The 15,316-nt window shown below is 28.7% G+C and overlaps 1 protein-coding gene, 1 non-coding gene and 1 pseudogene across 2 annotated transcripts; all 3 read right to left on the bottom strand.

Moving 5' to 3' along the window:
• Positions 1-2,723: 2,723 nt before the first annotated feature.
• On the bottom strand, positions 2,724-2,787 carry LOC114916329 (small nucleolar RNA snoR101). The gene has a single exon (XR_003804734.1). It is a non-coding gene; the product is annotated as a small nucleolar RNA snoR101 (small nucleolar RNA).
• Positions 2,788-5,168: 2,381 nt separating this feature from the next.
• EMB975 (Tetratricopeptide repeat (TPR)-like superfamily protein) lies at positions 5,169-7,455 on the bottom strand. The gene is made up of 3 exons (XM_020366979.3): positions 7,233-7,455; positions 6,885-7,044; positions 5,169-6,802 (listed from the first exon to the last, which is right to left on the bottom strand). Exon 3 carries the CDS (start codon positions 6,750-6,752, stop codon positions 5,313-5,315), a length of 1,440 nt encoding a protein of 479 aa, XP_020222568.1. The 5' UTR covers positions 6,753-6,802; positions 6,885-7,044; positions 7,233-7,455; the 3' UTR covers positions 5,169-5,312.
• A 3,692-nt stretch (positions 7,456-11,147) lies between these two features.
• LOC109805220 (uncharacterized) lies at positions 11,148-11,845 on the bottom strand (annotated as a pseudogene).
• Positions 11,846-15,316: the final 3,471 nt, after the last annotated feature.

The raw sequence follows: 15,316 nt of genomic DNA on the forward strand, positions 1-15,316 counted from the left end.
TATTTAGTGACCTTTTACACTAATATATAAATTAAATGTATAATAGTTTACATTCCATCAACCAATTCAAGAGATAATTTGTTTATTCATCAAATTAAAATTCTAAATATGGAAGATTTTGTTTTTGCGAGGGAAAGATTTCAACCCATATTCTATGGTGCTAGAAATTAACCCCCACATTAGAGTGAAATTAAAATGTATATGACAAAATTATTTTATATACAATATGTTTCATGTAAAACTTATATTTTTTAATACATGTCAATTTATGTATTTCAACAACCTAATCATTTAATCATTTTCATGATACATTAATCAAATATCAATAAAATATTAAATTAAATAATTATTAAAAACTAATATTTTATTTAAAAACTAATTTAAATAATAAAATATTAAATTAAATAATTATTTTATAATAAATTTATTAAAAAATATTAATATTTTAATGATTCAGACATTGGTTCAGAATTTGTTTCAGCTTATATAACAATGCTCTTATAGTATAACTTTAAGTCGTGTCAATCATAATCTCTTTTGTTTTATGTGAATAATGCATGTACTTTTTTAATTTCATTACTTTCTTGTCGATACTCTCAATAAGTAAGAGTTGTTAGTATCCTTGTGTGTAATTTTCTCATATACATTCTGCTATATAAGGACTTTCTAACGTTGGTTATGGGCATCGAGAGTTTTTGATAATAAAAGCTTTGCTACTCTATTTTCAATCTAATTTTTCAATCTCTTTAATTCTTCTCTTGTAAGTTTTCTATCATGAATCTTATTTCTTTTGTTTTACTACTTTCATTAAATTTACAATTTTATTATTATTGTTATTATTATTTTTCTAATTATTATTAGTATTCTTATTCTTATTATTATTATTGTTATTATTATTATTATTGTTGTTATTATTAATTTTACTATTATTATTATTATTAATTTTATTATTATTATTATTATTATTATTCACGCACTTTGTGCTAGACAATCTGCTTTAACTGATTTAAATCATTATTTTGTTATATTTTTATTTATTTGGTACGTGAATCTATATATTATCCTTTTATAACCTTTTTTTATTTTCTTTAAATTATGATAACTTAACCCAACCATACGAGGATTAAATTGAGTTGAAATTTTAAACTAAGTTCAGTATATTCCAACTGACTTTTTTTTTTGTGAGTTAATGACAAATTGTATTGACTCATTTGTCACCCCTTCTTCCACACCTCTATGTCATCACTTCGTTAATGTATTTTTTTTTTTTTATAAATGATAGGATAAAAGTTTATAGTTATTAATAATAAATGCTGGCAGCATTTTTTTATATTGTTAATCAATAATTTTATAATCTCAAATTATGTTAACACTAAATATTCAGTGCATAATATTTATTTTTGATATTATTAATTATTTATCAAAAAAATAGTTTGGTATAATTTGTCTTTTACAAAATTTTATAATTCTCAGAGCATTTTATTTTTTATTGTTTAAAATAATGCTTTTTGTTCATTTTTTTTCATTAAAATCTAATTTTCTAAAATAAATATTCAAAACATAAATTTTACATCAAATGGAAATCAATATACTTCATCTAAACAAGGAACTTAAAATACAGGAAATTTAAATAGTCAAACAAAATATTTTTAAAATAAAAATATTTAAAACTGTTGGATTAACAACCCAGAAAAACAGTACCAAAGCCTTGATCAGAATCAAAACCTTGCAGTAAAAAAAAACACACTAAAGAATTTTTTCGTGGTTTGAATTAGAGCAATGTCCTTTATTCTACATCCAAGGCAGCCATTGGGATTAAAATTTCTCTTGCAATTGAGTACAATCTCACTTCTTTTTTCAAGTGTACAGATCTTTCATTTACAAGTACAAGAGAAAAAAAAATTTCTGGAAAAATCAAAAATCATCTTGAGCAAGTTACAACCGGTTATTTATAGCACAAGTAACAACTACATGACTAACTAACTAAAGAGTTAGCTAAATACTTGCTCATGCGAAAAAAAACTTGTTGACTGAACCAATAAGCCACAAAAACAATTGAATCTCCATACATTTAAAATTCCTTAAAATTTCCATACATCAACATCCTCACACTTTCCCTCAATTCTCCTTTCCCAAACAACACTCAATTTTTAAATTCCACACACTTCTCTTCTCTTCCCTACTCTTCTTTTCTACTTCCCCTTTCCCAAACACCCCTTAAGCATTTCTATTCATACTATACAGGCTAGGAACCTTCAATTCAGCAACACAGTAGTGTTCCACATAAATAAAATAGTTTTCCTTTTACTGCAAAAATTGAGATAAATTTAACTTTATTCTTAAAGTAGTTCCTGTACTGTATATATTGTAATCTGTTATTAACATCTCTCCCCTTCAATAATTGCAAGATTTGCTTAGATGAGTCTGAAGCACACCATTCAGAAATAATTTTTAATCTTTTTGGCTCAATAGGTATCCTCTAGTGGAAAAAAAAATCATGTTTGACACTGTAAGAAACTAAATGTGAGTACTTCTCCTACACAATTTCAACCTAAACCCATCCCCTTATGTCAGAAGGAACAACTAGATCCTCTGTTAGACACACACAACAGATAGTGCAATAACTTTAAATCTAACATATTTCAAAATTACAGTGTCTTCAATCTTCATTATAAACATTTTTCTGCCCTCCTGACACAATTATATTCACGTGCAAAAGAAAAAGCATCAGTGAATGAACTTGTCAACATAAGAACTTACCTGAAGTTCAGAGATCAAGTGTAAACCATCATATGCACTATCTTTGCACTTGATTTTTAGTTTATGAAGCAAAATATTGTTGATAAAATCTCTAGACACAAACAATTAGACTTGCCATTACCCAAGACGCAATGTAAAATCCAACAGACCTACCGATTTATTAATTCAAACCCTAACGCAGAACATCAATGATGCAAATAATCAAATGTACTCACAAGATCAGAAAAGGAACATTACTGCAGCAATATATCTTTTCACATAAGAAATGGGTTTATTGCAGAACAAAATTAGGGTTTTTATGGGGTAGAATTGAGGAGGGTAAGTGATATCTGCGGCGCAAAAGAAAGAATCAGACTATCAGAGGACTAAATTGGTGGCTGGAACAGTAACTAGATTAGATGTAATTTAGGGCAAACTGTAGCTAAGGAAGTAATGAAAGTGCTTACATGTTTGTTTGAGGTAAGAGTTATATAAGTTTGTCAGTTCCAAGTTGGGAATGTGTGATCCAGTCCATGAACCTTCTTTTGGGCTGGAGATACTGAATCTCACCTCTGGCCCAAAGTAATATATATAAAAATCTTTATATTTATTTTTTCCTAATCTTTTTTAGTTATTATATTTATTTTTTTTCCGATCTTTTTCAGTCACGTAATTTAAGATAGATCTTTTTTGTCTCTATCATATTTATTTATTTTAACATTATTTCTTTTATGTTGACTCGACAGAGGTAATTCAATTCTATATATTTGATAACAAATTTATTTTATTGTAATTACTCTAAATTACACATTTTGTGACTCTTTTGCAACTTCTACTGTTGAGATACTTTTTTTTTATCCTTACAAAATTTAAGACCTTTATTATGTCAATACAAAACAAATAATGTTGTAAAAAAATTAATAATAGAGACTAAAAGGATTACAAAACTGCAAGTATAGGGACTAAAATGATTTATTTTAAATTATAGAGACTAAAAATGATTGAAAAGCATAAATGTAAAGACTAAAAAGACCTATTTTTAATTACATGAACTAAAAAGTAAAGTGAAACTATAAAGATTAAAAAAATATTTTAATTTATAAAAATTCATGTATATATACTACTTCCATTCCTATATATATATAAGATTCAATTATCTAATTCATCACATTAAAAAAAAGTAATTAATTTAGTTGATGATAATAAATTTGTCCTATTTATATACTTTCTTTTTCTTCTAGAACTGTTTTTATATTACTTCTCCTTCTTAATTAATTCTCATATATCTTCTAACAAATTATAGTACATATCCTATATAAGTGTGTATGTTGTTATTTATCTCTCATAATTAATACTTATTTTTCTTCTAATTTATTAGAGTTCATACTCTTTTAAGAACACTTATCAAATTAAGATACACTATAATTAGAGAGTTCTTTTAGTCTAAAAATAATTAATATATAAGATAATATGGATTTGATCTTATATAAGGAAACAATCAATTGCTCTAAGTTGGGTCTTATAATTAGGATTGGATGTAATATAAAAAATGAATGATTATATCGTGTGATAACATTTTTAAGGACTATTTTTTAATAATGAATGTTTTTAGGTATTCTTTTAATTTATTATCTAATTTAATTTTTTTATTTACTATATTTATTTATAAATTAAAATTTAATATTTTAAAAATAAATTAATAATTTTGTATTACAGTATAAATTATTTATCTTAAATAAAATTATAATTTATGTGTTTATATTTGATATTTTCTTTTGAGAAAAAACTTAACGCAATGAAAACAAGTTTTTCTTGTGTTATTTTTTTTCTGGCGAAACTTTAAAAAAATGGAAATAAGTTTCTGTTATTGGTTTTTCTTTTATAGAAAATTAAAATTTAGATAAATAGGAAGAAAAGTACAACAAAAAGAAAAGATATCTTCCAAACCAACAATAAAAAATACATGAAAAAAAAAAACAGCAAAGCTGCCCAATCGCTTTACATATCCTACATGGAACCTCTATTGAAACAGTAATCTTAATCAGAGGTGGCATCAAATTATTAAAAAAAAAATGTATAAAAAAGACACAACAAATTAGGGGAGTTATGATGTAATATTCAAGTCAAAGATTCTCTTCTATAATAGGCTTATACCAAGATTAAAATGTCCTCTGCTAATTACTCATGCATTAACTCAAATTCAGGAAATATTACACACTGATAAAAAAAAAATGTAGAGTGAACAGGTCAATTCAACCACAAAATAGATCAACTGTTTAGGGGTAGAAGTCCATAAAAACAGATGGAAAACTAGTGATAAAGAATTAACTTGAACCAATTGTTTACTTAAAGGATTCATACAACGACAAATGTTAGTTGCTATCAGCTTATAGTCGTCAATTCTCCTATATTATATTAAACATTCCAAATTATTATCTTCAACGTAAAAAATATTCGTAATGTTTGTCAATGTACAAAAGGAACCTAACCATTACATTAGAAAGAGGGATTAAGAATGTATACAAACAATGACAATGCATGTAGGATTCTTAAAGTCTACGTTCTTCATTTATCTAACTGTGTGACGCTAGATATTTATCTAGCTTGAAACCTGCTATCTCAGCCTCCTTGCAGATCTCTTTGCACATTCCTAACCTCCCGGAGGCCATGTAAATTTGAAGCATGTCCTTGTATAACCCAAAAGTGGGAGAAAATCCAGCTTCTTTAAGTTTTGAAAAATATCTCTTGGCTCTAGATAGATCATTCAAAGCAACAAACAACTTTATCACTACACGATAAGCTGGAAGATCCAAAAGGCAATTTGAAGCCTCCATCTCCCAAACTACAGCCAATGCCTCTCTGTATTTCTTCTCAGTGTAACGGCTGTGAATCACAGAAGTGAACATTACTATGCTCGGTTGAAAGCCAGACTGTTTGAACCAACTAAACAGGCTCTCAACTACTTCAAATTTCTCCATCTTAATGCAGACTTTCATTATTGCGGTGCAATCTTGTTGGCTTAAATTCAACTCATCTCGTTCTCCAAGTTCATCTAACAAGGGCAACACATGCCTGTGTCTGTCAGGGTTCTTTCCAAGTTCTAATATTAGCTTAGCATAAATGCTGGAATCCAGCATTCTTTTATCTCGTCTGGCAACTACTAGAACCTTCCATGCAAGTCTAAGCTTTCCTACTTTTATGAAACCCTTAATCATAGCCTCCAACACAGAACGGCTTGCCAAACCAGTATACCGGTCTATGTTGAATGGAATTTTTAACTCATGGTTTCTGGCCAAGACCTCAACAGTTGAGGCCAGAATCCAATCATCCGGGAAGAGATGAGGTTGTTTTTGTGCCCATAAGAATGTTTGCAGGGCTCTCTCAGGGCATCCCATATGACCTAATTCCCTTATTGTCATTGACAAGGACCCTTTCCTCAGGAACTGCACCCACTTTCCAAGAATTTTAGATACATCTTCATCTGGACCAAGTCTACTTATTTCTCTCGCTAACCCAACTAGGAAACTAGGACTTTTATACACTTTCTTAGCCATAGAATCCCGAGAAAAAGCCACAGCTGGTGCTGTCAATTTTACTTGTGTTTTGGGTGCAGGCAGTCCCACAGGTCGAAGCTTGTAGGGAACTGGAAGAGGAAGAGGCCTTTCTCGATGTAATTTTCCAGGTTTTTGTGGAATTCTACCTTGAAAAAGTGATGAGATAGCTTCAAGTTCATCTGATTCCCAAACAACCTCAGTATCTTCATCCTTCTCTTCATCATTCTCTTCATTGATATCCACATTATCCTCAGTTGGTATAGAGGTGGTGCTAGGCTTCTTCAAGAATAGATTAACACCAAACTCTGGAGGTTGCTGGGGATGCGGTCGATAGCGATTGTCCTTTGCTGGTCTTCTTCTCCTTTTTGAATGTGCTGCTAAAGTGACTCTTCTGTAGTTGCACCAAGCTCTTCCCACCGGAAAAAAATGCACACAAGGAAATGACACAGTGCACTCCATTATTCAGAAGTAGGAATTAAAAATGTGGATGTTGCATTGTCATTCAGAACCTGAAGAGAAAATAATACCCATAAATGTGTATAAACATCTGAATGGACTTTGATCAAACAAGTGGTGTGCATGTTTCATTACCTTGGAACCAGCTTAATTTGTCACTTCTTATTGGAAAGAATTCAACTTTCCCAACTGGGGTTACAAATCCCAATTGCCTGAACACAGAAACAGCTTTTATTTCATTTGGGTCAGGTTCATATGCAACTTCTACCTTTCACCACCGAGCTCTGCTGTCAGCCTGTGCAAAACAAAATTAGTTTTTATTCTCTCGCAAGAGATTTATTTTATCGGTTCTCAAATTGTAATTGACGAGTACATTATTGAATAGATTCATAGCAAATCACTGAATTTATAGAGAAGTTTGCACTAGTACAATTAGGGGTTAAGAGAATCCCAAAACAATGAAAATAAGTGGAGTGATTGTACCTGAGCAAGAGTTTATGTTTTGAAAAGGGATTTCAACTTTAAGGGATGATAACTGCAGAATGTTACGATTTGCTTGTATAGCCTACTTCACCATGCATCGGGGATGGTAAGGGGAGGGGAAGCCACAATTTATGATTTAGAATTTAGAGCATTTTTTTTAATTACTTTTATTTTGAAAGATAGAGAGAGTAAAATAACATTTTCTTGTATGAGAAAATGTAAAATAAACTTCTGAATTTGATTCTACTCAAGTTATTCTTTATTGTTAAGAAAGTTATATGAATTGACATGTATTGGTGAACAGTGTTATCAAAATTGAAACGAATCGATTTAGGTACTTAATAAATTACCACTTAGATTATTGAACCACTGGTTGAATTTTATAGATAAATATAATATCTATATATATATATATATATTAAATATATAATATATAAATAATATATTATTATTTATATTATTAATAAAAAGAATCATTTTATTTAGTGTTTATATTTTTGGACAACTTTATTTTTATATTATCTTTTTACAAAAATTAACAATTTTTTTATTTTTTATTTAAATTTTACTATATAATAATTTATATTTTTAATAATCATTCACTATTATATAATTTTTATCATTTATTATTTTTAAAAATAATTCATGAAAGTATAAAATACCTTCTTTGAGTCTTTCACCTCACGTATTTTGACTTGATACTACATACATATGAGACAAAAGTTAAAAATAATTGTACTGCACCATTTCCATGTGTTTGAGATTACTTGGTGTGTGTATGTTCTTCACATACTATATTTGGGTATGATGTATGATGAATCTTACCCCTTTTTTTTCTTCATCTATAAATTTTGTTACATAAATGATGTCCTGCTGGATGTGATGATGATGGTATAGGGATGAGACTTAGGCCTTCAGTCTTGTTGGTAGTCTATTTCTTATTTAGTCTTGTGAGCTTGATAAATTGTGACATTCACGGAAAACTTATTAATTATTTTCTTTGGGATTTTATTTTCATACATGTTTAAGATTTTAGTTAATTTGTTAATGACCTCTGAAATGTTGAAATATTTTGATTTAGTAAACTTTCATAAGAGTCCGTGTATGGTATTTTTCCAATGCGGTGTTTTTACTTGCGAAATAAATTCTGAAAATTTGAGGGTTATTTTTAGATATATAAATTAATAAATTTTTTTATCAAATATTTATACCTATATATAAAAAGAATTCTTTGTTTTTGTATATTCAATTCTTGAAATATTTTAACTTTATAAATTATACCCTCTTCTAACTTACTCAATTACATTATCTAAATTAGTCTCACTTCTTAAATGATCCTTTATTTTATTATTTTTATTTTTATTATTTTTTAAAATATAAAGAAACAAGAGTGTCTCTTTTACATTTAATAAATATATTCGCAGTAGGGTGTCACACTAAAAATATTGAAAATATGGGTAATCACATAGGCCTGAGCACGGGGCGAGTTCAGACAAGTTCGGGTAAAAAATATTCGGTCTAGTCCAAACCAAAAAAAAAAATAGTCAATTTTTGACCGTTACAGTATTTTAAGTTTATCGGATTCGGGTTGGTCGGGTCTTGGTTTAGTCGAGTCGGTTTAATCAGTGCAAACAAAAATGCCAACTAAACTATTGAAGATTTAATAATGATGCAAGAGAAGAAGAAGACAAACAAACCTGTTCTTCATGGTATTAGAAGGAGACAAGCATATCGTCTTCGTGGTAGTAGGCAGAGAGGAGTAAACGATTATGTGGTGATAGACGAAGATAAATGAACTGTGTTTGGGTTCATATGATACGACTACTCTCGTTGCACTAGCGACAACTGCGACACTACTAGGCTTTCTAATTTCTACAACTATAAGAAATAACTCAATGACATACCTTTTAAATTTTAATTGTTATGTGTCAATCGGGTTTGGATACCAACAAATTCAAATATTTAAACCCAAATCCGATCGACAAAACCCATTTCCAACCAAATCAATCAATTTGGAATCTCGAAAATCTGAAATTAACCGTTCGAAGTGAAAAATTGCACGCGGATAGCTTCGATTTTGGTCGGATCGAAGAATTATGCTCACTCCTAAACCACATACAAGCAGAGGGATACATGAGAATAAGTGCATATATATATATATATATATATATATATATATATATATATATATAGGGTTATAATTATACCGGTGTAACTTTTACCAAGTGTTACACCACTCAATAATTTTATATTAAATGTGATTTTGTAAATCCAACCGTTAGATTAAAAGTTCATATCACGTTATATGTGTATATCAAATTTTGTTAAAATTGAACAACAATTTGAAGGTGATCAAAGTGTTTCATATTTTAGTATATTTTGAAATGAATATATTATGTCAATTTTGTTTTATAAAAATGAAGTATCAAATCATCTTGGATTAATATAAAATTTGGTATATATCATCTAAGTGATATGAACTTTTAATTTAACGGTTGAATTTACAAAATTCACATTTAATATACAATTATTGAGCGGTGTAACACTTAGTAAAAGTTACACCAGTATTATTATAACCCCCTCATATATATATATATATATATATATATATATATAATCATGATCAAATTTTTAAGATATTTGAAATTTCTATTTGACGTTCCTAAAATTTTAATTTTGAAAATTTCAAAATTTTAAAAATTTGAAAATGAAAATTTTTTCTTTGGGATAAATTAAGACGTTTGTAATTTTTCCCTGCCATCAAGTTTGTCATTTTTCCTTGCCATCAATCTTTGATTCAACAACTCCATGTATTGTCATAACCTTAGCAAGGTCAAATAATGCTTCTATATACATCACTTTAGTCTTCATTTTCATCATTTTTGCTCCCATCAGACCGTAGAAGAGATTATGTTAGGTCAAGTAAACGCCTTACTCAATATTTTCAAAATTTGATATATTTTAAGAAAATATTTATGTCCATTTATTATGCCAAAATAGGCTTCTCAAGGAAATCTATTATCACATAATTTTATGTAATGATGTGTCCTTTGTAAGTTATTTCTTCTGCTCTTTTATATTTATTTATCTTGAAAGATGGTGTGTGTAATACCTATTTGATTCAACAATTCCAACAATATTTGATTTAATTTTAAATTCTTACGACTAAAGCATTACATTTTTTATTGACAGAAGAAAAAAGTGGCACACTTTATGCCTTTACTTCTTTTTGTTTAAAGAGAGCGATATATATAATGTTAACTTCAATTTACTTCATTTGCAATTTTTATATTTATCTTATACTTAATTTAATCTCTCTTAATTATATTACCTACTACATCAATTTTTCTCTTGACTTTTGATCTCTTTCTTCTCTCTTAAAATGTATAAAAAATATTTCCCATATAAAATTAAGTACTAACAACAAAAGTAGAAAGTGAAGGAAAATAGAAGGAAAAGAAGGACAACATACAACCATCCAAAGAAGGTGAGGTGTATAGCTGTGACACAATCCTAATAAATATGGCATTCAGACAAAAATGCACAAAATTAACATCAATTCAATTAATCAATTAATTACTTTACATCACCAAGCAAAATTTTCAAGAGTTCTTATCTTTTTATTCTTCTGTGTTTACAAGCTCTAAGTCCAAATTTCATCCAATCATATCTCCTCTGCTTTTCCCCTTCCCCTGCAGAACTACATGTTCATAAAAATCCACAGCCACACCACAACGGTAGGTACAATTTTTTAAATTGTGTACAATTAGGGAATATAACTCTCTTATCATGTGGTTCCATAATAATAATAATAAAGTAGTACTTTTAATTGTTACTCTTATGTTCTAGATAAAAATTTAATCAAAAACACCAATGTTAAACAATTTGAAGTAATAACTTAGATACGGCACTTGCTAAAAACACAAAACAAAAGTGAATAAATCATAAATTACGATTAAATTAACAAGCACTAATTCTCATAGGAAAGAAAAGTTTAGAGTACATGAAGATTTTGGTGATGATTGAAGAGAATTATAGAGAGAGAAGAAGCAAAGACGAAAATATACTAGTAGTGGCAACCATCCATGTCCATTTCTTCAAAGTGGTTGATGCTGAATTGTCTTGTGTCATGTGAGGAGGCTTTCTGTAGTAGAATGGAAAGTAGGGTAGAATAGGGTCCGGTGGTGGAGGGGTAGCAAAACCACCATCACTACCGCCGCCACCTCCGCCGCCACCGCCGCCGTAAGGTGGTGTTGGGTAATAAGGGTATGACCCGGAAGGTGGTGGATATGTTAACCCCGGTTGAGGGGGTGCCGGAGTCACCGTGGCAGGAGTTGTGGGAGTGGTGGTGCCGGTGCCGATGGGTGGTGGGTAACATGGATATGCACATGGGTTATCGGTTTTTGTTGTTGTTGGGAAAGAAAGGAGAATTATTGAGAGAAAGAAGAGAGTGGATGATGCTAGGTTTGGGTGAGTGGTGGACATGTTTGGATGGAAAAGAAAAATAATGGGGGAGGAACCGAGTGGGAGTGTGTGAGTGAGTGAATTAAGGTGAGGAAAGGAGTGAGTTTGGAGAAATGTGTGGGTGGTCTTATTAGATGGCTACATGTGTTTTGTCATATTTCAACTATGGAAACTATGCTAAGGATTGAGAGTTAAGTTATAGCTAGCTACTATGATGGGTTTATTATGAGCAAGGAGAAGTCAAACTTGGTCTTAAGACTTGTAAGAATTTTTGGTCACTTAAATGAACTTTGCTTTAGTTAGTTAGTGTTTTTTTTCTAGGTTTTTCTATTCAACGTTGTTCTTGGCATAATTATTAAGAAGTTTAATTTATTTTTGAATTTAATTACATTTTTTTAACCCTAAACTTTAATAATTTGTGGATTTTGTTACCTGATTTTTAAAATTATATATTTTCTCATCCAACTTTTAAATTCTTTACATATTTTATCAATTTGTTAATTATTCGATATTATTAATTGATTGTTGATAAGATATATTAATTTTTATTATAGCATGTTGTCAAATGCATATATAACATCATCATTCATATTTCATAACAACACTTCACATTTAACGATCAATAAATCATATAAAAAAAAGTTATATCAACGATAAATGTGTTATATCAGCAATCAACTAAAGATGTTACACTATCAATTTTTAAAGTGTCAAAATGTACAAAATATTTAAAATTAGGTGATAAAATGTTCAATTTCAAAAAAATTTGATAAAATTTATAAAATCATGAAATGATTGACATAAAAATACAATTAAGCTTTCATTTTAAAATTTAAAGTGTATAAATTTTTTGATATAATTTCAAATTATTGAGTTCTTAATTGTTACCCTGATGGTTGTAATGTTGTAGATATCAAAGATGGTTGGTTTACTTGCATTTGATTGGAGGGGGAAAAAATCAAATCGGAGTTGGTGATGGCTGATGAGGCAGAGTGGGACAACAAGTTCCTCCATTTGAGGTATTAGAAATTAAGATTAGGACTAAAAAAACACTAATATTGTTTGTTCGCAAAGAATAATAATGATTGCACATGATATGCCTACGACAAAAAGGAAAGATACATTACAAAATCCATGATCTTATAAAAATACAACCAAACTCTGGTCTCAATTGATTATAAACAAAGGAGGGGTTTCGGTTTGTTCAATGGATAGAAATTTCAAATGTTATTTCAAGCATCTTCAAATTAATTGAAATTACTTAATTTGACAGGTCAAAGCTAACTTCAACTCACCTATTAATCTAAAAAGTAATAAATAAAAAAAATTTATCCCAAATTTAAATGACTAAATACATATTTATCCATGAACAAACCAACACAATTTTATGTTCCATAAAATGCATGTAATGAACGTAGCATCCTTAATCGTTAAGTTGAATTAACTTTGAATGATTAATATGACTTACATGTAGCCGATCGAGCCATTATGGCTTAAAATCTTAACTAGCAAAGTTAGCTCCACAAAGTAATTATGGTCTTGTTTTCGGAGGAGTAAACATCAAATGACTGTAACTGCTACTTGTTTTCATTGCTTTTGGTTGTTGTGTGTCTCCTAAATGAAAAGGATGCTTATCCTCAACGAAAGACAATGGATGTGATTTTTTATTTTTCCATGGGATCATGGGAGCAACAACATACAAATACATACTTCCTTATCTACCTAATGCACTCTTTGTAAGCTGTAATATTCATTAGTCACTCTACTGAGGCCAATATATAAAAAAGAAAATTATAAGTATAAAATATGTAACATTAATGGAAAGAAACAGCAAAAATATTATAACTTTTTAGCAAGAATTACATATATATATATATATAATAGATCAATGTATATTTTTTAAAAATTTAAAAATTATTTGATACGTTATTTCATTATTTTAGTATAAAATACCATTATAAATCAAAATATTAAATAATTTTTAAATTTTTTAAAAATTTGTAATACTTGATTTATGTATTAAAAATTTTAAATTATAATTTTAAAATTTGATATAAAATATAAGTCATTAAGTTGAATAAGTCTATTTAGATAGACTTATTTTTAAAATAAACAAATTTCTCATATATATATATATATATATATATATAATCAAAAGTTTAAACCTTTTTTCGAAACTTTAAAATCCATTATTAATTTATTATAGCTTTTTTCTTCTTTAGTTCTTGAAAAAAAAAATCACTTAAAGTACTTTTGCAAAAAAAAAAAGGAAGACCAAAAGCTATAGGAGACCCGGTCTTCACGCAATCATAAGTGAAATATTTGCATAACAGTTTTTTAGAAATTTTTGTAGAATAATTTTTTTTAACATATTTTAATTTATAAGTGAGTTGAAATTATATAGGTTTTATTATTATAGGACTCGAAACAATTTAAATTTCTTTTATTTAATAATCAAAACATAATTAGAATTATTACAAAAATATATATTTGGTGATACTTGAGAAGATTACATGACTTCTTTCCGTCTTTTAAATTAAGGAGAAAAAATATATAACAAAACAACCCCCGCAAAATAAAATATGCTTCTGATAGACCAAATTACAAACCTTTCATCCCAACTTTTTGTGAACTAAGCTACAAATTAGAGTACAAACTCAGCATATACTGTACTGATCGATGTAATTCTTATTATAAATAAAGTTGCAAATTCTCTTTTCAATGTTTTTTCTTTTACACTTTTATAAGTTTTCTAATACGTCAATGCAGCTATTTCTTACGCACAATTATTTATTTGATAAGCAATTACAATCACATACTATCATAGTATTAATTATAATTTAAAATATCAAATATTTTTTGACAGCATAGAAATATCAAATATTATTAATTATCTAAATAAGAAGTTGGATGAAATGATTATTGAGTTAAAAGTTCAGCTTCTTTCATCATAATAGAGACCTAGCAACTACTTTTATAGCATCTAAATATAGATTAGTTACGAACTTTTGTAGGTAGAGATACTTGGTTTTAATCAAAACATGGTTGTTTTTAGGACTGAGAATTAAATCATAGAGGAGCATGTGGACAAAATTAGAATTGAAGCTAGTGTCCAACTTGCTGACTTCAGAAGGGCAATTCAAATCACCAAAACTCATTCCATACGCAAGAAAGAAAAATGAAGAACAGCTGGAGAAAAAAATAATGCATGAGAATGAATGATTAGACGCGTGCCCCATAACCGAAACAAAGACCATGTTGTGTCACATAGCCTAACTTTGTTGGCTGCTACATTAAAAGAAAGCTACATTGCCTAATATTTTAATGTTCAAACAATGAATAATATTATCATGTTCCTATCATGCTTAATAAGAATTGTAGTGCCAAATATTAAGTAAAACGCATTTGGGTTAAAAATCAACGAAATGAAAGGTGAATTAGGTGTGGGTAGTTTTAGTTTTACTGAATCTTAATTGTGTCGGTGGAAAAGGGCATGTAGTTGGTTGTTCCTAAATAGCCACTTGTTTGACGTGTGGTAGTGGTTATGGCTATCAATCTTTGATTCCAAATGAGTTGAACATTTCAAACGATTCTATTAATTAGTTTTGCTTTGTTTCTTC

Source organism: Cajanus cajan, chromosome 3 (genome assembly GCF_000230855.2).
Source record: "Cajanus cajan strain Asha chromosome 3, NIPB_CcT2T_4, whole genome shotgun sequence".
Taxonomy (NCBI): domain Eukaryota; kingdom Viridiplantae; phylum Streptophyta; class Magnoliopsida; order Fabales; family Fabaceae; genus Cajanus; species Cajanus cajan.

Coding starts and splice junctions, on each gene's coding strand:
- EMB975 (XM_020366979.3), bottom strand. CDS start 6,752: ATGGAGTGCACTGTGTCATTTCCTTGTGTGCATTTTTTTCCGGTGGGA.